The sequence below is a fragment of the Pelecanus crispus genome, chromosome 1, assembly GCF_030463565.1.
Source record: "Pelecanus crispus isolate bPelCri1 chromosome 1, bPelCri1.pri, whole genome shotgun sequence".
Taxonomy (NCBI): Eukaryota; Metazoa; Chordata; class Aves; order Pelecaniformes; family Pelecanidae; genus Pelecanus; species Pelecanus crispus.
The window spans coordinates 87,151,561-87,179,456 of NC_134643.1; the positions used below are offsets into that span (position 1 = coordinate 87,151,561).

A 27,896-nucleotide genomic window follows, 5' to 3' on the forward strand; every position below is an offset into this window, starting at 1 on the left:
TCCTAGAACACCTGTGAAAGCCATCCATTAGGGTGTTAACTGTAACTGTTGTCAGTTTCTCACTGTTATTTGTTATATCCAGCAATTCTCATATAACGTCCAGTAGTTTCTCATGCTCTGTTCAGTTAGTTAATCCTCAGGCAAAGGCCTAGTGATCTCAACACTTTAACACTTATTCTATACCAGTGTTAACATGTCTCTTATAAATGCGTTCTCATAGAGCTCAATAAACTTATAAATTAAGTTTATAATACATATGTATAACATGCAGCATGATCCTGCATAGAGGAAATTTGTGGTACTTTGTTGGGTGTTACTCAAAGGCATAGGGTTGATCTCCCTGTGAATTTTTATTTATATATATATTTATATATAGTGTGTGTATATAAATATGACCACATATATTTACAGAAACCTTCTATATGCCAAGTAAGTTTTTCTCCCAGGAAAAAATGTTGGTAACTTTTAAATAGTCTTGAAGAAGAGATTTGCGTATAGTACTGTCTACTGCTGACCCTCTTAGAGAGACTAGTATTTTTGTCCTCTGAACATGTAAATTACGGCACTGTGCACACTTAGTGTGTGACTGTTTTTATTACTTAGTAACAGGCGATAATTTTTTCTCATATTGAAGGTCTGCTTTAGTATTTCAGGTAAACTGACCCACTCTGATTTTGTCAGCTATTAACCTCACCCCAGTTTTATATTTTATTTTAAGCAGTTAAAACGATTGTTGGAGAAGAAACTTAAAACCTAACACTGTGATCTCTTAGTTAAATAGTTTCAACAAAGATTCCTAACAAAATACCAAATATATTCCTGAAACAGTCACAGAAGAGGTCTCTCAGTGCATCAGACATTCTGTGCCAATATAACCATGGGCATGTTTCTCCTTTTACATGATCTGTAATTCTGGTTCAGTAGAGCAACAGCCAAAATACTGCCGATGAGTTTTTACATAGAACTGAATACGCTTTAAGGAAAACAAAGCAAATGGCCATGTTTTCATCCCAGAACTGGTGGTGTTCTCCTCACTGGTGTTTATCATCACAAAGGAATTGGTGATGATCTGTTGCCTATAGTTGTAGATTTTAAAGCAAAATTAAAATATTAGGTTTAAACCCTCTCCTTTTAAAAATACTCATTTGCTTCTTTATTTCTTTTCATTTAAACAAAGTGAGAGACTTTTACTACAGTAAAATGTATCAAACCAAATACTGCACATATATCTGGTCTGGTGCTGGAATCAGCAATAGCTAAGCTGTGCACTGAAAGTGTGGACTGGTACCTCCAAAATTCATCCATTTTGCTTTTGGCATCTACATGATGGTTACAATTTTTGTTTGCCAGGGTAAGTTCGTTCTTGATTTGCTGATATTTGTATTTAAGTGCTAATTTAAAATTAGATAGCTTCTTAAATTTAGCAGTGGTGTTTTTTAAATAATAAGATGATGTATGCAGTGGGCAAAAAAGCTGTAGATGAACTTCATTGTAGATAAATGTAAGGAAGATAAAATAATTTAAGCATGCTTACGTGATGCTGAGCTTGGAATGGGCAGTTAAAACTCCGGAGGAAACCCTTGGGGTCATTGCAGAGCACTTCCTGAAATCAACAGTTCAGAGTGCAATGGCAGCCAAAAAAACCCAGTAAAATGCCATGCATGATCAGGAAGAGTACTGAGAACATGACAAAGCATGTTTTTGCCACTACATAGAATCTTGGTGCACACACTTCTTGAGTACTGAGTGAAGTTATGGTCTCTGCAACACAAGAAGAACGTAGTGGAATGAAGAAAGGTACAGACAACGGCAACACAGTGGTTAAAGGAATGGAACAGCTATTCTGAGAAAGCTATTTTTAAAAGGTAGGATCTCTTGAGTGAGGAGGTAAAGGCTGGAGTGGGATATGACAGACCTTTACAAAACCATGAGACCACTGACTAGGCTGAATGAAGAACTGTTACTCTTCAAATCCCTAGCAGTAGAATCAAGGGGCATTTAAAAAGACTAATAGAAAAGCTTAAAACAGATGAGAAAGAGACCTTTTTCTTCTAATAGCAGATAAAATCTTCAGCTGCCTTTAGCTCTGTCTGCTGCTGTGCTTTACATTTGAAAGACAAACCTAGTAAAAAGGTGGACTGTGTTTCAAACAGAGTTCTAAACAGAGAAGATAAACATAAGGGTAAACAGGAAGGGAAGGATGAACTGACTTCTCATGGTGCTTAGCATAGGACAGTGTCAGAGTCCACCTTTCGTGGAAGAGGAGAATCAGCATCTCAGATTAGTGCACAAGTGTGCATATCGCTGTATTTTTAAGGGGAAAGAAGAACCATTACACAAACTGCATGAATAGCAATTATGAAACCCAAACAATTCACATTGCAGCTACATGAATGGGTAGAAATTAAACCCTTGTGCGTGTGTTGATCCTGAACTTGTCATCTGAACTTAGTGAACTCACATTACATTCCATTTTGGTTAATGTGCTCAACAACAGGACTGTTTGCAGATGCAAGTTTTCAGATGACGCCAGCCTGGGTGGGAGTGTCGATCTGCTGGAGGGTAGGATGGCCCTGCAGAGGGACCTGGACAGGCTGGACCAATGGGCTGAGGCCAACTGTATGAGGTTCAACAAGGCCAAGTGCCGGATCCTGCACTTGGGTCACAACAACCCCATGCAACGCTACAGGCTTGAGGAAGAGTGGCTGGAAAGCTGCCTGGCCGAAAAGGACCTGGGGGTGCTGGTTGACAGCTGGCTGAACATGAGGCAGCAGTGTGACCAGGTGGCCAAGAAGGCCAACAGCATCCTGCCTTGTATCAGAAATAGTGTGGCCAGCAGGAGCAGGGAGGTGATTGTCCCCCTGTACTCGGCTCTGGTGAGGCCACACCTGGAATACTGTGTCCAGTTTTGGGCCCCTCAATACAAGAAAGACATTGAGGTGCTGGAGCGTGTCCAGAGAAGGGTAACGAAGCTGGTGAAGGGTCTGGAGAACAAGTTTTATGAGGAGCGGCTGAGGGAACTGGGGTTGTTTATTTTGGAGAAGAGGAGGCTGAGGGGAGACCTTATTGCTCTCTACAACTACCTGAAAGGAGGTTGTAGCAAGGGGGGTGTTGGTCTCTTCTCCCACGTAACAAGTGATGGGACAAGAGGAAATGGCCTCAAGCTGTGCCAGGGGAGATTTACATTGGATATTAGGAAAAATTTCTTCACAGAAAGGGTAGTCAAGCATCGGAACAGGCTGCCCAGAGAGGTGGTGGAGTCACCATCCCTGGAAGTGTTCAAAAAACGGGCAGACATGGCACTTGGGGACATGGTTTAGTGGGCACGGTGGTATTGGGTTGATGGTTGGACTGATGGTCTTAGAGATCCTTTCCAATCTTGATTCCTAGTTTTTACTTTCATTATAAATAATCCAGCCAGCAATCCAGGAAACATGAAATTGCTACTCTACCCTTAATTGGTTTAGTGGTGGACGTGGTAATGTTCGTTTAATGGTTGGACTGGATGATCTTAAAGGTCTTTTCCAACCTAAACGATTCTATGATTCTATGATTCTGTGACTGTCTCCCTTTTGTCTCCATCTCTGTTTATTCCACAGCATTACTGGAAAGAGAAAGATGACATTATCAAATATTGCTGAAATGATACAGTTATGCATTGAGTAAAACTGGATGGTATGATCCCAGGGAATAGAGATTTTAATCAAAACATTTTGCATTTTTCACATAACAATGGTATGCCTTTATGGCTTTAATTATTTTCCCCTGACTGCATGTGGGGAATATTTGCCAGCTAATGTACTGGATTACTTTTTCTGCTGCTTGTTAGTTACGTTACTTATAACTGTGTTATACTTTTGATTAAAACAGGATATTATTTTATATTTCTGTTTAATTTGATCAACGTTACTGAATCGTAAGCCGTGAATGGACTGCTTGGGGAGTATTCAGCCTGCAGAAATGGCATATGCTTACGTGCCAGATCAGCTAAAAAGATTCCTACATCCAGAGGTACCCCCTGGATGTAGTCTTGATGGTGGTGCCATATCCTTTGCTTCCAAACACATATGAGGAAAGAAATAGCTAAATCAGCAGCTTAATAATACAGACTGAAGTTATTTTCCCTGTCATACAGAAGCAAAGAAAATCTTTATGATTCCCATGGAAATACCAACTGCTGTGCAATGTGTTCTGCCTGTGCAAAGTTACAAGGTTTTTCAGTACATAGTTAATATAGCCCTGATCAAAGTGACATTATACTGCATGAATACAGTATTTTTTAATATTATCTTAGCATCTCTGCCATACCCTTCTAAATAATTGTTAATTCTTTATGAATTTGTGTAATTTTATTCCATTGATGAGTGCTAATTTCTTATGAAGCATTTTCTTAGTTTTAAGAAAATAAAATTTGAGATCAGAAGATGACCTGACTTTATACTATAAGGGGAGTAAGGTAGCAAAAAGGGCTCACGGATTTTCTGGCACTCTTTATTTGAAGCATTGCAGTCACATGAAGAGGCCCTTGTCTGGGCTGCTTCTCTCACCTGATCAGAGTTTATAAAAATTGAAGTGACAGCAAGCATTTTCCTCATATTGGTGTAGCTTGATATTTGTTTATTGCTGCTGTAAGTCCTGAGTTTGATGCAAAGTGATTTTTGCTTTTCAGTTTCTGGATTAATGAAAATAGAATGGAATAGAATAGGATAGAATAGAAGCAGAACAAAGCAGTTGTCTTGTTCCCTTTCATCAGTTAATTTTCTTCTGCCCAAACTAAAGCATCTACTCAATGTAATCCTTCATGTATCAAACTGCAGTGATACTAATTGCAATATTCTATTGGTAAAAGTGAGCTTTGTAAGTCCTTCTTTTTTCCTACAGTCAGATCCACTTGTGCACAGCATATCTATTTCTGTTCCTCAGCTGGGTTTTTCAAATTTGTTTCAGCAAAGCTGTTAGAGAGGCAGTAAGGCAGCTTTCAAGAAGGACTTTCAAGAAGTCCGTTCTAGCTAAAACATCGTAGACATGATAGAAGTACCTCATTCAATGCTTTTGAATGGTGAACAATGCAGTTCCAGAGTAAAAAAATGAAGTTGCATTCAAAATACTTTTAACTGGCAAACTTAGGTTCTGGTATTCTTAGTATTGTCACTAGGAAGCTCTTGTTCCTTAAACTGAAAATTTAGTAGTCATTAAAACTGCATAATGAACAGCTGCTTTATACGGAAACATCAGATGTGTAGCTTTATTAGCCTTAGAGCTGTTGAATCTTTCCTTCTATTAAAAAAAATTAAAATTTAATCTATGACCTTTCCTGCACAAAAATTCCTATTTTCTTAACCCTAGAACATTCTCTGGAGTCCTGTGTTAAGGCAGAAATGTGGGGCTTAGCTCATAATGTGAGCCATGACTTGAAGTAATGCTACAAAGACCCACTCAGTAAACTTTTCTCTCTTATTAGGAAAATTGCTGCTTATGATGAAGAAATTCAACATCTCTATGAAGAAATGGAACAGCAAATCCAAAAAGAGAAAGAACAGTTTCTCATGAAGGTGAGTGTCTCTTTGTTCTTGTGGGCATGGATTCTGCTCCCAGTTCCAGTAGTTTTATATTCATTCTGGGTGTGAAATGAAAGCCCACAAAATATGTTTCACAACAGAATAAGAAAAAACATCATTTGCCTCACTGCTGCTTTTGTACTGATCCAGGCTCTGCAGCTTCAAACTAAGTGGATAAGAGGAGCCTTGGTGTCCTGTGCTCAGTGGCTGGCATACAATAGCAGCTGGTATTCTTTTGAAAGTCCACTGAACTACAACCTCCTTGTATTATCGATGCTGCTATAGGCCCAACTTCCAATCACAATTAAGAAAAATGCTCTTTGAGGTTCAGAGCAGCATTAATCTTGTTAAGTTCTGCAGTCTCTGCTTTTGAGGAGGGGATAAGTTCTCACTGAAGAGCAACAACAGATAAATGAAGTGATGGTAATTTCTGAAACCACCACAGCTATTTGCAAAATAAACATAGGTCAGGTTCTTTTGTGTGCTTCCAAAACACCTGACAATTAATTACCTTTTCTTACAAAGTCTCCTTTAAATCTCCTCTACTGCTTTTATAGTCTGTTCTTTGGATTTTTCTCTCCTGTTTTTCTTCTAAAACAAGGAAACTAACAAGAACTCCCAGTATGCTCCAGGAAAGAGTCATCTTAGAATCATTTAGGTGGGAAGGCACCTATGCTGCTAACTTTCAAACTAGATCAGGTTGCTCAGGGACTTGTCCAATTGAATTTTGAGTACGCAAATGATGGAGATTCCACAGGTTCTCTGGGTGGCCTGGGACAACCAGTCATGAGCCACTGGCTCATGCCTTTTTGTTGTCTTGAAAACAGTCATATAAATGAAACCAATACATGGTTTCAGACAACACATGGTACACAAAATGTTGCCAAAACTAATGGTTATCCATCAGTTATTGCCTCCATTCTCAATCAAATATGATGTCTAAAAAATCTGTTTGTGATCCAAATATACAAAGTATTTTTTGTTTCCTGACATAAAGTGTGTTAGAGCAAAAAGAACCTTAATCAGCTGTCTAAGGAGTCAGTCTTTTCACTTGCCTCACAGGGTAGTGAACCTGACTCATAAATTTCAAGTTTTTTCCATTCCAAGCTGAGAGCAATTTTTAGTGGTGGGTGAGATGAACCCTTTATATAAAGTTTGTGTATCAGCTGAAGGATAAAATGTATTTACAACTTTGCCTGACAGGAGTTGTTGTGGAAGAAATTATTTACATGCCCTTAATAGCCCACAAAGGAAGTTGTATTGAAGATCCTAAAACAACAAAGACTTTTCCAATAAGCAATGCTTGTTCGATCTCCTAATTATTTGTATATTTGAGGTAAAGCCATTTCTTTCAAGCTTTTTCATTAAAGCTTAGTACTGAAGCTATTTACAGTTTAGCCAGCATTCACACTAATGGTTGTCAGACACTCAAGAAGTATTGTTTCTTGGCATGATGAATTTGGGATTTGGGAAGATCTGACTGTTAAATTCTTTCTCTAATGCAAAGTCTCACAGAGACTTTACAGCCTGGAGAGATGCATTGATGCCATATAAAAGGGTAATTATTATGACTTGAATGAAGTGCAGCTCTTGGAGAATACATTTAAAGAAACTGGTAAGATGCAAATAAGTACAAATTGTAGCTCTTTATGGTACTATTTACAATACCCTGCTGACTGAAGGTTGTACAAAAAGGGCAGCTAGTCTGTCTGAAAAACACTTGGATATATATTCTTCCACATAAGAAGCCAGTTAACATGCATTTGATAACCCCATTATGCATACTGCTGGAGGGGAAGAGCATGTAGGAACCACTGCTGTCTTGAGGGAATGTTTATTTTTGTTTAGAGGCATTTTCCTGGGGACCTTAGAGAGTAGAAGCCTGTTGTGGAGGAATAGGACAGATTCTTAGCTGATATGAACTGCTGGAACCCGATTTTACTCAGGGAAGTAACATTTGTCTCAGCTGAGGAGTGTCTGAAGGAGTAATCCCAAGTAGGATGGGGAGTTCCCAGTGATTGCAGGATACTTAGATAGTGGACAGATTGACATAATTGCTAAGTGAATGGCAGAGCCTGAAGCCCAGATCACTTGCTTATACCAGTGGAACATCTGCGACAAATTGTTGTTAGTCATGGATTTTAAAGGTAGCAGGTATTGTTTCTTTTACTTCAACCTGAGTTGCTGTGTTGTGTGTCAGTAGCCTGTATCTCCCATGTCAATCCTGATGTCTTGTATGTGAATTACACTATGACTCCATAGTAAGTTAAATTTGTCCAGGTTGTTTCCATCAGTGCATTCTCATCACTTCTCTGTGTGAGCAGTTGCCTGGTTCAGGAAACAAAATGTGCAGAAAGCTATTCACTTTTTTCTGCTTGTTTAGCTCTCTGAAACAGCTCACTGCTGCAACAGATGAGCATGAATGCTGGTGTGTAAGAAGATGAGGGTTATGTATAGCTGGAAATGGGAGGATGCATTCTAGCTTCATTGAGTTAGGTTGGCTAAGCTCCTAAGGCTCATGCCTAAGATAGAAGACTTCTACCTCCATTTTGTAGACTTGACACCAACTCATGTGCAATCAGCACATTCTGTAGCAACTGCAGTCATTGAAGTTGCTGGACTACACCAGTTTACGGAAGCTCAGTCTAGATTCGTGAGTGATACTATCCCTAAATTGAGTTCTATCAGTAGCTCGTCATGTTCGCTGCAAAAAGCTTGCCTATTATTTTCATGCCTGATTCCTTATGTCTCCTCCTGCTGATGAAATTGTGCTGTTCTGTTAATAAATTTCCTCTTTGAATTTTGCAGGACACAGAAAGGTTTCAGTCCTACAGTAAAGAGCTGGAGTGCAAGCTCCTGTCAAAAGAACAAGAACTGGAACAATTGGTGCAAAAACAGAAAAGGGTATTAACTGATATTCTTCAGAGTTAAAAAATAGATAATTTTTATTTGTTTATATGATTTCTTTAGGTACTATTTTAGGTCCAAGCAATGCAACTTGGTGTAACGTGGTTCTGCCAAACCCTCTGTGACCCTCTGTTGCTTTTGTGTCATGAGCATAGATACCTGCATGCATTTAAAAGTGGAGTTATGACTACTAGGCTTCTACACATGTGCTTAGGAAAAATGTTACCCTCTATTTCTAAAGCAGTTTTCCTTTTATATGATAAAATGAAAAAAAAATGCTCCAGGTATTCTCCCCAGGTACTAGGTTAATTTTATGAAAATGTAGCAGAATTCCACTGCCTTCAATGTGCTAGGAACTGGCTTAATGCCTGGACAGCTCAAGAGCAGAGAACAATGATTTGGATCTTATAGTGTACACCTTTGCTCAAAGCTTGTACCAACTACTCATTTACTTGTTTTGGACAATTCAGCACTATGAACTTGAAATCCTCCCTCCTGAACAACCTGCTCCTGATACATCTCTCTGTGATAACAGTTTTATAGCAGTGCATGGTTCTCTTGCATCATAACAGCTTGTCAAGTTCCCATATTAAAGCCTGATGTGTTTTACTTCTTAAAATGCATGGCCTGCTTGGGGAAGTAGAGTATTTCTGCATGTGTGAACCTGCTGTAAAGTGTCTCCAAGGTCAGTGCATGAAAGACTAGTGATAGGGAAGGGGGGTAGCACTGGAATTTAAGGGTCTGAAATGGAATGCTGTGAAACCAACTCCCTCTGTAGAATATGAATATAAAATACATGCAAAATTTCTTTTCCTGGCAGCAGTGCTTGGGAGTGCCAGTCTTGGGAAGTGGGAGAGAATTAAGAGGAGAAAGGAAGGAAGGTGAAAAAGAAGTTTGAGGGCAGTTTCCTAGTTGTGTGTACTTTTTAGATCCTCTTCTGAGGAATGAATTCAGGTGCTGCTGAAGCTGATAGGAATTGTAGGATTGTACTTGAGTAAGAAGGGAGACAAACCTCTAGCTTACTATAATTATGCAAGTTTAGCTGATGAGGATATAGGACTGAACTAAAAGGCCATTACATAATTGAAATCAACTGCCTGATGTTAATTACCTTTATTCAGTACTACTGTGAAGCAGAATAGATGTGGTTTTATGCAGGCTGTTTACCACATTGCATCACTATAGTGAAATAATCTATACTTTGAAGATATCTGTGGGGGCACACAAATCAGGCATTTTTAGTCTGAAGCTAGCTGCAAAAATATAAGAAACTATCATAATTTTGTAATGATTATATTTTAGTATTCTCCTTTTTTATTTTCTTTAAAGCTATGTTTAAAAGTTATCAATGAGTAGTTCTGTAAAACCCTTTTCCTGTGGTTCTCTAAAATATATGTGTTCTAAATGTGGTAGAAAAACCACAGAAGCTATTCAAAGGCTTACACTCAATTTTAAGGCTGGTTTAATCAAGCAATATAGGCAGCCATATCAGGAAGTTTTATCTTATGATTATTGTCTGCATTGCCTATTGTGTACTATTGCCTGTCTTGGAGAACATAGAATCATAGAATCATTTAGGCTGGAAAAGACCTTTAAGATCATCAAGCCCAACCATTAACCTAGCACTGCCAAGTCCACCACTAAACCATGTCCCAAAGCACCACATCTACACATCTTTTAAATACCTCCAGGGATGGTGACTCAAACATAAAGAAACGTTTTGTGTTATTTTTATTAGTATTATTTTATTATTAATAAATTCAATTTTAATTATTCTCCTATTCATTGCATTATTTATTATTAATAGTATTACCATGTTTTCTATTTTATTTGTAATTTCTATTTATCATTTCTCCTCTCCCTTACAAATTTGCATGAGTATTAACAAGGGTGTTTTTGAAGGACAGGGTCTTCATTGTACCATCAAAATTAAACTGTCCCATTTTATTTTTATGGAAAGGAAGCTGTGCTGGACAAATGGAATTCACTACTTCTAATGATGTGATGAGTGAGATAATTTTATTCAAATGATTGATAGCATTTGAAACTTTTGTCATTCAACCAGCTGATTGGTACCCACTGTAAATCTTATATGGAATATTTGATTCTTTTTTTCTGGTATAGCAGCCTAGCCTGTTTATTTGAATGCTTAGCTCAGTAGTTAGAGGCAGTGTTTTGTACATATATTTATCTAATTCATAATGATCATCTCTGAGAGTGACTCTCATCTTTCCTCAGATCTGTTTTTGTAATACTATATATAATACTATAACCCCACTCTTCATTCACCTAGATATCAATGTGTGCTAGGTTAGCTTCCACTGTCTAATGTTTGCCTTATCCAGAGCACTCTGTCACTTTTGCCTCCTCCTCTTGCATGGAAATATGCTTTGATAATTACCATCTGCAAGAACAGATTTAATGGTAGTTTGGTTTAATTACAACTTCCATGCTTGCTTATATGAGAGAACCTCTTGGGAGTAATACAAATGCTTTTTTCCAAACTTCGTTAATAAGTCTTTTTCTTTTTTTTTTTTTTAAATACAAGGTAATTATTCCTGTGTTGAAAATTATTAGCAAAAATGTGAAAGGGAACTTCCAGGCAAGATGAGTTCAGTGTTGTTTCTGCTGATAGCCAGAGGGAGTGTCCCTTATGAGGGTCTTCTGCCTGGTGTGACTGAAATACTGATCTGATTCCATGTTGACTGGCCAAGATTCTTTTGGCTAGGCCTTTTTGCTGGCTACCATGATCTTGAATTGTCATCTTGCTCTACATAGCTCAGATAAAGCATAAGGTATTCTCAATAATGTTCCTCAAGGGATGTGTGGTGGCATGTCTCAGAAGGAGGCACTGGGGACAGAGGATGTCCGGCATAACATCTAGGGCACAGAATCTTGTGTTAGGGGAAGAAAGTAGGTGTGGACCACATAAAATGCAGGAGAGTTACTGGGCTTCTCACATAAAATTATGGGTACTGTGCTAATGACAGCCACTGAAGAGCATGATCTTGGTATTCTGAGTGAGAGATCCATGAGAACATGGATCAGTAGCACTCAAAAATGCAAATCAAGTGATAGGATTGTTAAGAAAGGTAAAAAGAACAAAATAATGCCCAGCCTTATAACACTGTATAAATGTTTCATCTTTCATGTGCACCTGAAATAAATAGGAACGAAAAAAGAGGAAAAATACAGAAAGGATGCTGAGCTAGTAACAAGAGAATGCATGGACAGTGCTTAATGTATGTGTCTTTGAGGTACAGCAATAGCTGTCCTCAGCAACAGTTTGCTTGTATTGGACAATCCCAGTTCTTTATTTTAAACTTGTGAGTTTTTCCTCCCATTTTTGTCAAAAAAAGAAAATATACACCATCAGCTACTGTGTCTCTGCTTGACCTGTGGTAATTGGTTAATTCTCTCTGCTTCCTAGATTTTTTTAAACATGGCTGTGGGCCATGAGTCTTTCCCAATCCATTTTCATCTACTTGATGACCATGGGAGCCAATTTTGCAGCTCCAATAAGCAGCTAGAGCCTATAGGGTCTATACCATTCTATACCAGCTGAACATACACCTAATGAGTTATTCCACTCTATTGGGAGTTGTTCAGATGAATGCTTTAAAAGTAGTGTTTGACATCACTTAAAGGATTGTACAGATACAGTGAAAGGAAGGAGCTCTGTATTGCTGCGAAATAAACCTTTCTCCTCTTGTTGTGTCCTGGGGTTTAAAGCATCTGCTTTTGAGCATAGTTTCAACATAATTGTTTTTCTCACAGCAGTAACCACTAGGATTTATAGCAATTATTTCTAACGTCAGTACCTATGACTCTGGGAGCTGATGATGGCTACCATTGCAGTTACATTTCCAGGCCAGTCTCTGTGTAAGTTTTCAGATGGCCATAGTATTCTGTAAGTGGGATTTCTGCCTGCAACTTGTTGCTCTTACGCTTTTTGAAAGTTCATCTTTGTGTGATCACTTTTTGCTTCTCCCAAAACCACTCCTCTGGATAAGAAAGTCTTGTCTTCTAGTACCTGAAACATCTGGCTTTTTACTTAGAATAGATAACTCCATTCTGTCAAGGAATGGAAGCAATACTTAGGAACTGAAGTGATCTATCAATGTAAACCAACATTGCTCAGCAGTAATTTGATGCCCAGCTAGTCAGTGTTCCATATGAACTGTGAGCCTGCTGAGGCTACAGTTCAGCAAATAAGTTAAGCTGGTGCTGCTGCTGAGATAAGTGCTCCTACTCTATTCTTGTTCCTGACCTTTCACAATCTCAGCTAGAAAGTATTTTCTGCTTTTGTTTTGAGCCTGGGCCTTAAGGTTGTATTCAAAACCGAGAATAGAACAACTGCAGTGTTGTGGAGCGTGAACAGATTGGCAGAGCTGGGTAAGGACAGATTTTGTTTTGGGTGAGCTCTGCTTGATGGGATGTGCAAAATGAGAGTTCTAACAAAATCCTCCATTGTGTCTTGGATCTGGAGGATTGAACTGGTATCATTGTAATCCTCCTAGTACATTTTACATCCCTTAAAATGCATACTGAAAAATATTTTTTTTAAAAAAAAAGGCTTTTATATCTTCAGGTCAGCAGTGCCTTCCCTAATATGAAGTGAACTAATTTTAGTCTACTTAACTTTTGCTCTGTCATCGTAGTTTGCTCAGTTAGCCGGGAAGAAGCAGGTGGAACTTCTTTACATACCAGAAAATACTGTCATGTGCTGTTAATCTGTTTCACAGGGAAAGTGTATCTTTCCTTTGTATATACTTTGGAGATGTGAATAAAAAAGCTTTAATTCACACTTCTTGGCAGATTTAGCTGAGATGGCAGAAAGGTTACTGCTTGTTAATATTACCAGGGATGGGAAGGTTTATCAGCTACCAGATTTAAATCTAATAGTTTTTAGGCAGAACTCTGAATCACTCTGTGTAGGTCTTGTCATTGTGGGAAATTGTCTAATATAGCAGTTGTGAATATCAACTAAGTACTGCTAATCTGCTCTGTAAACACCTTTTTTGTTGTTTGTCCTGGTGCATTTTTGAACTGGATGAAATTCAATCAAATTCATAGAGTGGAATGGCTTTGTTTTTGTGTAACATAATTATGTCCATACACAGAGCAGTGGAAGAGCACCATATGTGTTTTGTTCATATGTTGGCTTTGATAGAAATAGCTTCCCTATTCAACTAACCTCTAAGACTTGAATTGAAAGCCTCAAAACCAAGATGCCTCAGTTAGTTATGATACTTTCTGTTCTCTTTTCTTCCATCCCAGTTAGAGCAGCAATGTACAGAACTTCTCAGTGGCAAAGAAGAAACCAAAGTAGAGAACACAAAGCTGAAGCTGACTAACCAGGAGCTGCTGAGAGACCTGGAGAGAACGTCTCACGAACTAAGCCTGGCTCAACAACAGTTACAGGTGCTTCAGGAGGAGGCCTCAAGACTACATGAGGAGAAGGAAATGTAAGTCTCCAGCTGCAGTGGTTCTAGTGCATTTGCTTAGTGTGCCAGTGAGCCTCCTTCTCAGGGTATTCAGTGCTGTGATTTAAGTTTGTGTCATAAGCAGAAACCACCAACAGAGCCAAATGCAATTCTAGTCATTTTTCCCCAAGTAATTCAGCATGTTTTCTGTAGCATCTACATGTAGCTTCTACAGAATCTTTAGCTACTTCTTCAAAATGTCAGTGTTCTCCCACTCCCCAACCCCCATTTGTCGAGGGTTTTGGAATTAAAAATCAGTTTAATTGGTTAAAAAGTATGTGTTAGTTTAGAAATACCAGTGGGATTCCTTACAGAAATTACAGTTGTGGCACATGATGCTCCATCCTCCTCAAAGCTAAGTCTGTCTGAAACTTGCTTCTCAGAATGTACTCTGGCTATGAGAGGGCTAGGATGTGCTTCTTGTCTTCATCCAAAGTAAGTCTAGGACATCATTTCTGACCAAGGTGCCTGGCCAGCAAGATAAAACGTAGCTTATGCAGCTAAATCACAATTTACACAAGGCCTTATCGCAATCCAGAACCATCATTTTGGGGTTTCCAGTTCACATGTTTTGGATTTCAGATTCTGATTCTGAATTAAAAAATATTTTTCAAGAAGAAATACTTCCAATTCATATTTTGAGGGATAGAAATGGCCTTTAAGTGACAGATAATCTACTTGTCTTGCTCCAGCCTTCTGCACAAAGCAAAAGTTACATTACCCCCAAGCTGTAATTGGCATAAGTGTTCACTGAAGTCCATTTAATGGAAGATAGTTTTAAAAAAATGCTCAGGGATCTGTAAAACCCTCTTGCCAATGGAGAGCACATGGATGCCAGACTGTGTGCATATCTTGCCAGACTCTATACATTTCAGCAATGAACTACGTAACTCAGAGCTGTGCCTATTTGGTATATTTCAGGATAGAGCAGAATATTCGGTCAAATGTCGTATTCTTTTTCTGTTAAGCTTTGTGCCAAACTCTACTTAGTTATTACTAATTTAATTTTTCTTGAGGGTATAAATAACGAACTTGGTTGATAAATGATTGTTAAAGAGCAGCCACTGCATTTAGAACACTAATTTTAGGTTTGCATGTTTGATGTGTGTTTTGGAAGTAGACAGTAGAAATATTCCTCCTCAAGGTGGTTTGTTTCCTCTTTGAGACCTCTCTCTTCAGATCCAGAGCAAAGACTGTGGAATGATCTGGTTTTAAAGCTACAGAGGAAATCTGCCCAGTGGTCAGACTGCCGAATAATACTACTGCATTTACAAAGCACTTTGGATTCAATAGTATTTTATGGAATTAGAGCTCAGCCCTACTCAACTGCACCTGCAGTGTTGCTTTAAACGTCTGTATCAGTCTGGTAAGACCTGAGCTGTTGAAGCAGGTGTAATGTTCAGACTGTGCACAGGAAGAACTTGAGGCTTCACAGAAAGGCAAAAAACATTTAAGGCCAGACACCAAGTTGCATTAAGTCAAAGTAAATGGTGTAAATCTAGTGTAAAAATCTGAGACACTGTATCTAATGTTTAAGGCTGCATAACTGTTAAAGTCAGGAACTGAAAATAAATTGCAGGGCATGTAGATGTGTGAGTCTGACATATGGTTCCAGCAGCAAGATAAACTCAAATTTTGGATAAAATGTTACATGGTCTTTAGTGGCCATGAGTGAGAAGGATTTCAGCAGTATGTCTTCTCTGAATGATGCAAGTGCCAGTATCGGCATATATTAAGCTCTCTGGGTGAAGAAATGATAAAGCTATAATTTTTTTAAAAGGAACCTCTACTCCTTCCTCTGCTAACTCAAATTGCTGTGGTACTGTGAGCCTTATACTGAATTAACTTTTTTAAATTTAATAACCATTCATGCAGAATAAAGTCTACAGGTTGGGAGAAGCTGAAGTCTCAAATGTGGACACTCCTAGGGGGGAGCATTTTAGCAGTGTCGTTACCATGATTAGAACAATTTTATTTATTTACTTTCATTACAGGGAGGTGTACCGAGTGACAGAAACCTTACAGAGAGAGAAGTCAGGACTTCTGAAGCAGCTGGATTTTTTAAGGTAATGCAGACCTTACATTCAAGGACTTCTTGCATCATTCAAAAGAGGTACATTTAAAGGATGAAATTACGCTGGGACATGTACTGGGTGTAGGTGTCCGGATGTTGGCAGCAGGGCGCCACAGGGGTGGCCTCTGTGCCAGAGAGGAGAGGCCAGGGCTGCCCCATACCAGACACAGCCGGTTCCAGCTAGCTCCAGCGGACCCACCACAGGGCACAGCTGAGCCCTTCAGCCAAGGTGCCGGCGCATCTGGGAAAGCCTGTGTAAGAAAGGGTAGAAAACATTGTGCAGCAGTTGAGAGAGGGAAGTAAGAAAAAAAAAGTGTGAGAAACAGCCCTATGGGCACCAAGGTCAGTGAAGAAGGAGGGGGAGGACATGCTCCAGGCGCTGGAGCAGAGATTCCCCTGCAGCCTGCACAGAGCCCATGCAGGAGCAGGTTTTCTGGCAGGAACTGTGGCCCACGGGGGACCCACACTGGAGCAGTCTGTACCTAAAGGACTGTGCCCCATGGAAAGGATCCATGCTGGAGCAGTTTGTGAAGGAGGGCTGTAACCTGTGGGAGGGAACCCACACTGGAGCAAGGGAAAAGTGTGAGGAGGAAGGAGCAGCAGAGAGGAGCTGTTATGGACTGACCACAACCCCTCCCATTCCCCTCTCCCGGCACCGCTTGGGGTTGGGAAGGAGATAGAAGAGTCGAGAGTGTAGGAGTGATGTTGAGCCTGGGAAGAAGAGGGGGTGGGGAGAAGGTGATTTTAGTTTTGTCTTTGTTTCTTATCATCCTACAACTGAGTCTGTTTTGTCTGTGATGGTAGTTGGCAAGCAATCTTCCTGTCTTTATCTTGACACACAAGCTTTTCCATCTTACTTTCTTCCACTGTCCTGTTGAGGAGGGGGAGTGAGAGAGCATCTGGGTGTGTGTCTGGCAGCCAGCCAAGGTCAACCTGCCACGGGATAATGACACAGAAGGGAACAAAAATGGTTACAAAAGACAGTAAGTGTTTTCCAAGACCCGTTCTTGCACACACTAGAGGGCAGTACACATGAAAGATTTGCTTTGTTCTGGCAATTCAGTATTGTAGGCCAATCTCCATTCCAAAAGTCAAATGTAAAACAAAACAAAGGTGACCTGTTCTAAGCTGGTTATGTGGTAGAAGCCTGGCCACAGGAGACTTGAAGCTTAGTAAAAGGCTCTGTTCTTTCTAAAGTGATGGGAGTACAGCCAAAAGGAAGATTCTTTCCCCAAAATGTTTATTTGTAAAATTATATCAAAATATATTTAGCAAATTTTCTCTGTAACATTTCTGTATTGATAGACTTCAAAGTTTGGGTTGGTGTTCAGACAATTGTAACCTTCTTTTTAATGTGCAGCAATGTTAGTTTTTGTTTGCTCAATGGCAAGTTTGCATGGGCTATAGATTGTACTTGCCTGTAGGCCTGTATTCACTGCATTTCCTTCAGGAGGCCTCATTTTAAAGTTACCTAAAAAGCTCCCATGCTTGAGGAAAGGGTCTTACTTTGCAGTATGCTTCCCATAGGCCACTCCATGTGTTGTGATCTTGCCTGCTGCCTGGGCCATAGAGAGAAACATCTGGCAGCAGAGATTGTTTCTGTTCACCAAGGCTGTAACGGCTGCTCAGTCTCTTTTGTGGCCAGGCCAGCAATAGATGGAGACAATGAATGATGGACTAAGGAGGTGTGTTGTCAGATCTGATCAGAGATGGCTGATTGCCTGGAGTCTTCATTTCTTGACATTTTAATCTCTTCTGCAAAATGAATGGAAGATGGATGTTTTCCTAGGGAGACTTTTCCATGGCAGCCACAACTGTAGTCGTCAGAGGGACATAAGTGGTCTTCACAGCTATCACCAGTTTGAATAGAGATGGTGTTCATTACACCCTCTCCACATTAAGAGGTCATCTTTACTGTGAAAAGCTTTAAACATTCTAATTTAGAGTAAGTGAAGGCATATTGACCAGAAGTGATTTCTATGTATTAAGGCATTTGTTTTGATAAACTACAAAATGAGGGCCAGATGCCAGCTGTCTTTAATCAGCATAGCCCTACTGGAGATTCAGTGGCCCAGGCAGGGAACTGGCTGTGGTGAGAATATAAATAAAGCATGATCAAGGGTGGAGATATGCCAAATTAAAGTGCATTTGTCTTGCCTCTTATACTGCCAACTGTCCAGTCTGTCTGTTAGTGTTGAGTAGAAAAATCAGCAGTTCTAAATACTTGGCTTCAGTGTTTCTTTTATTTGTGTTCTCTTTGCAGGGAGAGGAACAAACATCTCAAAGATGAACGTGACATATTTTTACAGGTAAACAACTATTGTTTTCAAACCCAATGTTGAGCAAACATGTCAGAACAGCCTCAGAAGAAGGGGATACAAAGGCTATGCAGGAGACAGACTCTTGTGCTACTTAAATCTTGCCCCATTCTTAATTTATAGTCTTTTTTCTCACTTGGGAAGAAGATTTTAAAATTTGCTGAACTATTTTACGAGCTACATTTTTAGAATTATAAAGTTGGATCTATCTTGAGGGAGATGAATGTATTTTATAAGAAGCTAAGGATGCAATCATGAAAGGATGAAATAACCTAAAAATTGAACAATTAAATTGTGTGAATCTTTTCAGTCAAGAGTGGCTAATATCTTGAAGTGTTTATACAACAGTACAATACCTGAGTACCTGAATCAGTACCTGAACACCTGTCAGTACTGGGTAAGAGCAGATCACATTAACTTTTTATCTAGCAGCAGAGAATGGGCCCCTAAGAAGTTCCAGAAGTACCCTGGCTTGAGACTAGGGCCACTTAACACTTGTTTGTATTCTTATTCCTACAAGAAGCTGCTAGTGTAAATCACCATATATCTATTGACTTCTTTTCATGACATGCTGTTTTATTGTGGTCCACTTAGTTTACAAAGATGAATCCTTGCAGGGTCTGGAGTTTCCGTGTTCTGATTGTTTATCAATCAGGATTTTGAAGCATTTATACGTCTAGGATTTTTTCTACAATTTTTTCTTTCATATTCATTGCGTTATTTAAGCGTTAGGAATGAAGGCAGTTAACCATAATGAACAACAAGAGTAAATTAGTAAGAAGTATTCTGTATTTCTGCAGAAATGCAAAACAAGTGTTCCAAAAGCCAGCTGGAAGCAAAGATCAGGGTCTGTCATTGGGAAATACATGGAGGGCAAGATGCTGCCTAACAGGTAAGAACTTTTTTTTTTGTGTTCCCTGTTTGAGTATGATGAGGCTTATAGAAAGATGTGGAATGTTTTTGTTCTGATACCTTTGGACTTTTCAAAGCATGTATTTCTAAAGTGTCTGTCACTGTAAGATTACTGTGCTCTTTAACAAATTTGGAAATAAAGAGGCAAATTTTCACATAAAACTGGTACTGTCTGCGAAGGCAAGAGACTTCCCCACTGTAGATGACTATACGCTGGGAGGCAGAAAACCTTGCCCATTACCCTCTGTTGATGTGGTACAATGACCTTCGTAACTCCCTGAAAGAGTATACCTCCTCCCCTCTCATTGTAGAGGACAACAGTTCTGTTGTAAATTATGGGATGTTGAACTAGTAGAACATGGAGAATTTAATTCTCAACTGCGTGGTTGTAAACTTGAAATCAACAGGAACAAGATGGTGATTTCAGTGAAACACTAGCATGTTTCCTTTGAGACAAGAGGAGCTGGAAAGAAGACTAGTATTTCACTTTGAAATAGCAGCTAAGACAATGTCCCTGTAGGCACAGGATCATGAAGTGTAAGGAGGGAGAGCTTTCAGAGACACAGTTTAGTAAGTTCAGAACTGAGAAGGGGCGCGTAATTGGCAAAAGCAATTATGGAACAAAAATCATAGAAGAATTTAGGTGGGAAGGTCCTCTGATGTCTCTAGTCCAATCACCTGCTCAAACAGGGATAACTCCAAAACTAGATAAGGTTGCTCAGGGCTTTGTTCAGTTGAGTCTTTGAACATCTGGGTGGAGGTCCCACAGCCTCTTTCAGCACCTGTTCCCTTGCTACACCAGTCTTATGAAGAAATTTTCTTCCCTGTATCAAGTCAGCATTTCTCTTATTGCAACTTGCATCTGTGGTCATTGCACACATCTGAGAAGACTCTGGATCTATTTTATCTACACTCCCCCTTCTGTTGAATCCCCACTTAGCCTTTTTTTCATGCATATTAAACAAACCCATCTCCCTCCTACCTGCTAAAGAGAGAATTAGATTACACATAGAAAAGGTCTGGGTTAGCGTGTTGTTTTATTCTTCCAGAATAGAGGGGGGAGGGAAGTAGGAAATCACAGCAGAGAAATTTACTTTAGCTGTTCCATGAGGTTAGAAATGAGGCTAATCCTGTGGTTTGTATTCTGGTTCAGGTCTTCCCCGTAAGTTATTAGCTTTCCCCATGATGCTTATAATTATCAAGCACACTGTGTATATACACACATTGTATGAAGAGCTAACTTTTCAGTAGACATTGGACTGAATCTACTATGCCTGACTGTGAGTAGTAAAAAACATGGGAGATTAAATTCAGTCACACTACAATAAAACAATAGGAATCCTGGTCCAATATATTTTTGTGATGTACTTATTTTTTTCTCCATCTAGCCATTCATTTGAAGAAGATGATGTTTTCAATAACTCAAAGAGAAGGAATTCTGCTGGACTGAATGGAATTCTCTCTGTAGACCCTGATGCTGGAGCCACTGGAGGAACATCTAAAGCATCACATCTCCAAAGAATAATATCAATTGAGGAAGATCACCTACCCCAGCTTCTTGACAGGCTGGTTGATAAGCAGCTGAACAGATGGACTGGAGAAGATGAGAATACTTCTTCTGAGATGGAAATGGATAAGAAAAACACAGAACAATCAATGGAACAGTCACCATCATCTTCTAGAGAGCAGCCTGTAGGGAAGGAAACACTGTCAAATGTAAGGGGGCAAAGGGGATCTCAGCTTGAGTATTGTGTGCAGTTCTGGTCCCCACAATTTAAGAATGATGTTAAGGTACTTGAATGCATCCAGAGGAGGGCAACAAAATCTTGCGTATGGGTTGGAAAGTACGTCCGATGAGGAGCGGCTGAGGACTCTGGGTTTGTCTAGTTTGGACAAAAAGGAGGCTGAGGGGTGACCTCATTGCTCTCTACAGCTTCCTGAGGAGGGGAGGTGGAGAGGGAGGTGCTGATCTCTTCTCCCTGGTATCTAGTGCCAGGACATGTAGGAATGGTTCAAAGCTGCATCGGAGAGGTTCAGACTTGACATTAGGAAACATTTCTTTACCGAGAGGGTGGTCAGACACATACATGCCTGACAGTGTTTTAAGAGGCATTTGGACAATGTCCTTAATAATATTTAACTTTTTTATTAACTTTAACTTTTGGTCAGCCATGAAGTGGTCAGGCAGTTGGACTAGATGATCACTGTAGGTCCCTTCTAACTGGAACTATTCATTTCTATTCTATTCTGTTCTGTTCTGCTAGAGGACCTTGGAAAACATGAAATGGTGTTGAAGGGTAATGCGTTATTTGTAGAATCTGAAATTATTTATTTTTCTGTTTTTAAGTTAAAGCATGACAAATTAAGCCATTGCATGAAGAGGGAGATGGAAATACACTGCAGATAAATGTTGAAAGTGCAAAGAAGTAAAACTCAACATAAAGGAGTGGTAACTGCAGACAATGTGTGCATAGACTTATGTCTGAAGGACTGTTTAGGAAAAGTGAAGTTAAACCTTGTAATAGATGACACAAGAAGATCCTCTGAAATGTAGCAGTTGTCTAAAAAGGGAAGCAACTCTTTTGAAAAGTTGGGGGGGAGGTTGCTGAATATGGCATTTCTCATATTCTGATATTTTTGAGTGAGCTTTGGTAGCTGTTACACTATCTGAGAAATAATGAGAGCAAATATCTTTACTTTTTATTTTTTGAGAAGACTTTTAATTAGCAAATTGAAATGCAGATTTTTATTTTTCACTCCAGCTTGTAGTGCATGTTAACAATGAATTCACCATGCAGTAATAATCCTTAAAACAATATGCTGGAAAGTATATTTCTTTGGAGTCTAAAGTCCTTCTTGCACTGCTACTGCTTCAGAGCTAGCTGTGCTTGTTTTCTAATTTTAGTATCTTTGTTAAGTATTACTCATTTTTAGATTCTTGAAGCACATATTAAAAAGATTAAAGTATAGGAAAAATAGGTATGCTTGTTCATAATTATATAGTTTTTTTAGAAGTAAGCATATCTTAAAAATTATAGAAATATGCCATGGTTACGTAATAACTTCTAAATGGTACATTTTAATAAAAGGTCTAGGGCACAGGACAGAGCTTCATCCTTTGAAATTAATACAATACATACATGTTGCTCGCTTTATGACTTATTTTGTATCACATTTTTGAAATATGGCATCATTGGACTTCAGGACAGCAAAAGCCAGGTAGGTCATCAGGTCCAGCTAGGACAAACCTGTCCTGCCTGTTCACTTTTGGAACTCATGCCCCTTGAAAGTACATCCTCTCAGCTGGCTAGGAACTGGGCATTCCCTCAGATCTTGTGTCTTATAATTTTTTTTCCCAAAAACAATTGAGAGCAAGCAGGGATGGGAGAGAAGAAATCATAAAATGTCTCCTGCCTGGTTGTTGAAAACATTTTGTTTCACTTTCTAAAGAAACATCATGAGGGTAAACAAGAAGTTAATTTCCAAAGGTCACTTAGAACTGGGAATTAATTTTTTTTTTTTTTCTGTGAAATGTCAGTGCCTTAGCCCAGCCCTTAGTTTGGGTTGGTTTTTTGCTTGTGTTTTTAAATTTAGTTTAAAAAAAACACAGCAGAATACTCCTTTCTGATAAACTGTCTGTCCATGTGGCACTGAAATATGTGCATGGTCCTGTATGGTCCTCTCAGGACAGGCAGGCATTGGCCTGCCAATGACTATTCAATTGATGGCATTCCATTGCTTAGGGCAGTCTCTAGGCTGTGTTAAGTGTCTGACCATTGCCACTTTGTGTGAGTAGTGCTTCATCTCCTTCTGTACACCAGCTGTAGTCTGATGAATTTCTCATACAGCTTTGCATTTCCTAAATGATGGTTCTTGGGACCACCACCTTTTTGACCATGAGATTTAGACATAAGAAGTGATCTTGTTCATATAGTGCTCACACACTGATTCCCTCTCTTGACAGCATGCCTGGGCTAGGAGGAGTGGTATTCAATTAGTAAGTGTTTTCAGGGCAGCTCTGCATATAATCCCCAACTGGAGCTGAAGAAAACTTCAGAAAAAGATAACTCCCTGCTTGCTGTGAGTTATGAGGTGTGAGTCTCGGGGCCATATATCAACATCTTCTGCAGCCAGTCCTTCTCTCCCCTCATGTCTTGCTACTCAAAAGGATCTGCAGTATAAAGGAGAGTATGATCTAGAAATACTTGTGCAAAGGAGGCAGAATGATTCCATGCAGTTGTTACATATGTAGCTCACTCAAGATATGAAGTCTTGTCATTCTCTGTTTTGCACTAGAATGATGAAGGATCTGGGATAACCTGTATTTTTCAATTCATTGCCATTTGTGTTCCTGTAGTCTACATGGCTTTGTATTACTGCATTCCCTGATCTCATTGGTTACTATACTAAACTCAGGCTCGTAGCTGCTGGCATTAAGCCTTTCTATTCACCATACATTCATAGTCATTTAGCTGCTAATTCTTTATGACCTACTGCATCTTATAGGTGAGTAGAACCTGTGTAAATTTTTTCTCCTTTTAGAAATTAACAAGTCCGTTTCCATCCTATGGAAGGTGACTTCTGAAAGTGTCTAAGAATTTGCAGCAGTACGTGAGGCCAGCAACTGCTCTTTTTTAGCAGTCAGGTAGAACGTTTTTCTGAGTGGCTATGAAGACAAAGCTGCAGGTAGCATAAGCAGAAATGTGATTGGGAAAACACCTGAAGGAAATAATGGAAATTAAAGCAAGATTTTCTGACCAAAACCTCTGCCTGAGATGCAATTCCTCTCCCCTCTGTTTTTTCAATATGGAATATGAACCAGTATGTTTATATCTGCCACCTTCCACATATGTGTTAAATTGCACAAAAGGCAGGTATGTTACTTGACCTGACTATTGTTTATATGAAGGCCACTCAAAAGACACATCTACAGAAGACTTTTTCAGACTGCATTGTAAACTAAAGTAAATTTACATGCCACTGCTATTTTATTATCCCATCAGCACTTTGTTGAAGTAGACTATGAAGTAGCTCATCCCTTAGTATAGTGTTCAGATGCAGTTTTAGAATCAAGTTTGATTATTAAGGTTATTTTCATAGGCGGATGTCATGGTTTAACCCCAGCCAGCAACTAAGCAGCACACAGCTGCTCGTTCACTCCCCGCCCCGGTGGGATGCGGGAGAGAATCAGAAGAGTAAGAGTGAGAAACACTCCTGGGTTGAGATAAAGACAGTTTAATAAGTAAAGCAAAAGCCACACATGCAAGCAAAGCAAAACAAGGAATTAATTCACTACTTCCCATCAGCAGGCAGGTGTTCAGCCATCTCCAGGAAAGCAGGGCTCCATCACACATAATGGTTATTTGAGAAGTCAAACGCCATAACTCTAAACGTCCTCCCCTTCCTTCTTCCCCCAGCTTTATATGCAGAGCATGTCGTCATATGGTATGGGGTATCCCTTTGGTCAGTTGGGGTCAGCTGTCCCAGCTGTGTCCTCTCCCAACTTCTTGTGCGCCCCCAGCCTACTCGCTGGTGGGATGGTGTGAGAAGCAGAAAAGGCCTTGACTCTGTGTAAGCACTGCTCAGCAATAACTAAAACATCATTATCTTATTGACACTGTTTCCAGCACAAATGCAAAACTTAGCCCCATGCTAGCTACTATGAAGAAGATTAACTCTATCCCAGCTAAAACCAGCACAGCAGACTTGAGAACATCTCCATGAAAAATGACTGTCTGTTACGTTGGGAGTTCAGCTGAAGGCCTCTGGTGTCTTTGAGTCTTGGTGCTACTGAGGTGTGTATGACCACAAGGGACAAGGTATTTCAGGTCATGTAGTCCATGTATTTAGTTATTGTTCTCAGAAGCACTGTGAAAATGGTGCCAAGCTGATGATTGCATGTTAACTTGTTTTATTTCCCAGAGCGCACTGGGAATGTTTTTCAGCAGAACTGAAAATGTACTTTGTATAGATGTATGTGTATTACTAGCAGCCTATAGTTGCAGTGGCGTTCGGGATTTTAATAGAAAAGGAGAAGTGAACAATGAGGTAAGAAATCTCTGTATAGTTGTAATGGACTATTAGCCCAGCTCATGAAAGAGACATGTATTTTTGACCCCAAAATTTACAGCACATGAATGAATTTTTTTCATGCTAAGGAAGACAGCAGCTTGAGGTTTTATTTTTTCCCCATCAAGTGCAGCTCTGTATTGTTTCTGCTTCTTTCTGTAAGGCTTCAGTATATTTGTAGAAAACATTTGCAAGGCCAGACTTCAATGTTCCATTCAAAGGACTGTTGGACAGTGAGTTCAGTTCTAATGTCTTCTTGAAATCAGCCCTCTCAGGGATTCTGTACCTCAAATGCCTAGCAGAGGGCTGTTCTTTCCCTCCCCTTCCCTCCTCTCCTCTCCCTCCTCACAACCCCCACCCCAACAAACTAATGCCAGGAGCGTCCATGATCTTGCTCCCCTTCTGCAACATTAAGAACAAGCTCACTGTCTTCCTCTTTGTCCCCCACCTTTGCACAAAATAGGAGAAGAGGCCAGCTAGGGCACACGCTGCAAACCAGCTGGCACTGTAGCAGTAGCTGTAGCTGGTGCTGTGTTCTTCCCCAGGTAATTCCTGATCTACATACAGAGGTCTGGGGAATAATGACCTACTTGACAGGATATAAATATTCCCTCCAGCACCCACTTAGCTTAGCCTGCAGTAAACAGGATGTGGATAGGCAGAAGAAATTGTTCTTCTTTCTGCTTAAAAAAACTAAACGACAGAAACATAGCTGAATATTTAAAGCCTGATTAAATGGGTCTAATTCTCTCTCTGTCTCTTTCCCCCATGCTTCTGCCTGTAATGTTAAACAGATGTAGAAGTGCAGTAATTCCATGGTGATAGCTGTGTCATTGGTGCAGACTGAGCAGAGCTGTGTGAAGCTTTATGGGTTTTGATTTGCAGGGATGAACATAAACTATTTTCTTTAGGCAATTTCATGCATTTTTCAATGCAGTCTCATGTCAAGGTTCATATTCAGTATACTTCCAGAGCTCAGTCCAAATCACTGCACTTCTGATTATCTGGAATGATGCATGGCAAACATCTGAAATGCTGAGTTATTTTAAGAAATAGAATATTGCTTTATGAGTAATGCAGAACATGATAGGATAAAATCTCTTCTTTTTCCCATCTCAGTTAGCCTTCAAGACAAGGCAAATTGGAGAGGCAACAGGATTTATAGAACAGTTGGAGACTAATGTTTGCTCTTACTTGAAGGAGGAGAGAATAAACTCTGTCCCAGACCGCTTATTCAAGATTATTTTTGTGGGCAATTCGAGTGTTGGAAAGACTTCATTCTTAAGGCGATTTTGTGAAGATCGTTTTTTCCCAGGCACAGCTGCTACTGTAGGTAAGTTTAAGAAACATTATTACTATTTTTATTTTTGTTCCAACAGTACTTAGCAGCTTCTACTGAGATTAGGCCCTGTGTTATAAAATAGAAACATACAGATGTTGTAAAAGCCATTATCCAAAAGGAGAGTAGGACATGCAAAGTGAGTTCTCCTAAACTGGGAAGCAGATAATTGATGGAGAGGTTTCAGAGTAGATTCTGTACTGAAATCCTGGTAGCACTGAATTAAATCAGAAAAATCCTATTGATTTCAGTGAAGGTAGAATTTCCTTGTAGATCTCACTGTTCTGAAACTGATATCCTGTCCTCTGGACTGCACTGTACTAACCATCCCACCTCCATACCCTATCCCTATCCCTCTAAGTAATCTGATTTGTTTTAAAGAGAAAGTAGAATATCTGAATTGTGTTTGAAGATTTAGCATTATACTAAGCACCAAAGAAATATGTTGGACTAGTGTTTTCAAAGACACACATTTCAATGCCTATGTTGTAATTACATTGCCTGAAGTTGTAAGCCAAACTTTCAAAAGTCAGACACATAATCAAGGTACAAAAACTTAAGTGTAGGTTATTGCAATGCAGCTGAGTTAGTGTAAATGACCAGATTCATTATGCTTAGTCTGTATTTAGGCCTTACTTATTCTGCAGCTTATATGAAATAAAGCTTGTTCACAATAAAAGGTATTTAAATTAACAGATTTGTCTTGCATCTGTGACAATCTAGGAACATTCAAGTGAGCAGTTGCTGTAACTCCCTTGACTTACGGGGTAGATAAAGACACCTGAGTTTAAATTTCTACTGGTATGTTGAGTGTCTAAGTTTACATTAGAGTCAGGGAGGATCTAAGATCTTAGCATAGGGATTTAAATTCATTTTGGCACGATAAGGTGTTTCACCTGGCCTTCAGCTGCTGGTTTGGAAGGGAGCAGGTCTCCTGGGTATCCTGCCAGTTTGAAACAGACATTTTGAATACCGAATGGCGTCTCAGATAGCACTGGGTGCCTGTGAACAAACAGCTGAATTCTTCTATGCCATCCTCTCCAAATCAATCCAGTCAGAGGACCCTAGGGACCAGTTAATCTGACCCTTGATGCTGTGGGGTGAGCTTAGTCATTTCCTAGACTCCTGGTTCTTCATTGACTAGATATTCATTAACTGTAATGGGAACTTAGACACCTATATGCAGTTGTCTACATTGAAGAGTCTGGTGCTATGTCCCATTCATGTTGTTTT

At 39.6% G+C, this 27,896-nt stretch overlaps 1 protein-coding gene across 1 annotated transcript in view; it reads left to right on the top strand.

The window, feature by feature from the left end:
* Positions 1-27,896, top strand: part of CRACR2A (calcium release activated channel regulator 2A) — a 57,287-nt gene that overhangs the window by 20,563 nt on the left and 8,828 nt on the right. The window contains exons 5-12 of the mRNA XM_075726322.1: positions 5,462-5,552; positions 8,367-8,462; positions 13,746-13,933; positions 15,946-16,017; positions 18,289-18,334; positions 19,144-19,235; positions 20,644-20,971; positions 26,444-26,657. Coding sequence (XP_075582437.1) covers positions 5,462-5,552; positions 8,367-8,462; positions 13,746-13,933; positions 15,946-16,017; positions 18,289-18,334; positions 19,144-19,235; positions 20,644-20,971; positions 26,444-26,657 — 1,127 coding nt within the window. The remainder of the gene's footprint in view (positions 1-5,461; positions 5,553-8,366; positions 8,463-13,745; positions 13,934-15,945; positions 16,018-18,288; positions 18,335-19,143; positions 19,236-20,643; positions 20,972-26,443; positions 26,658-27,896) is intronic.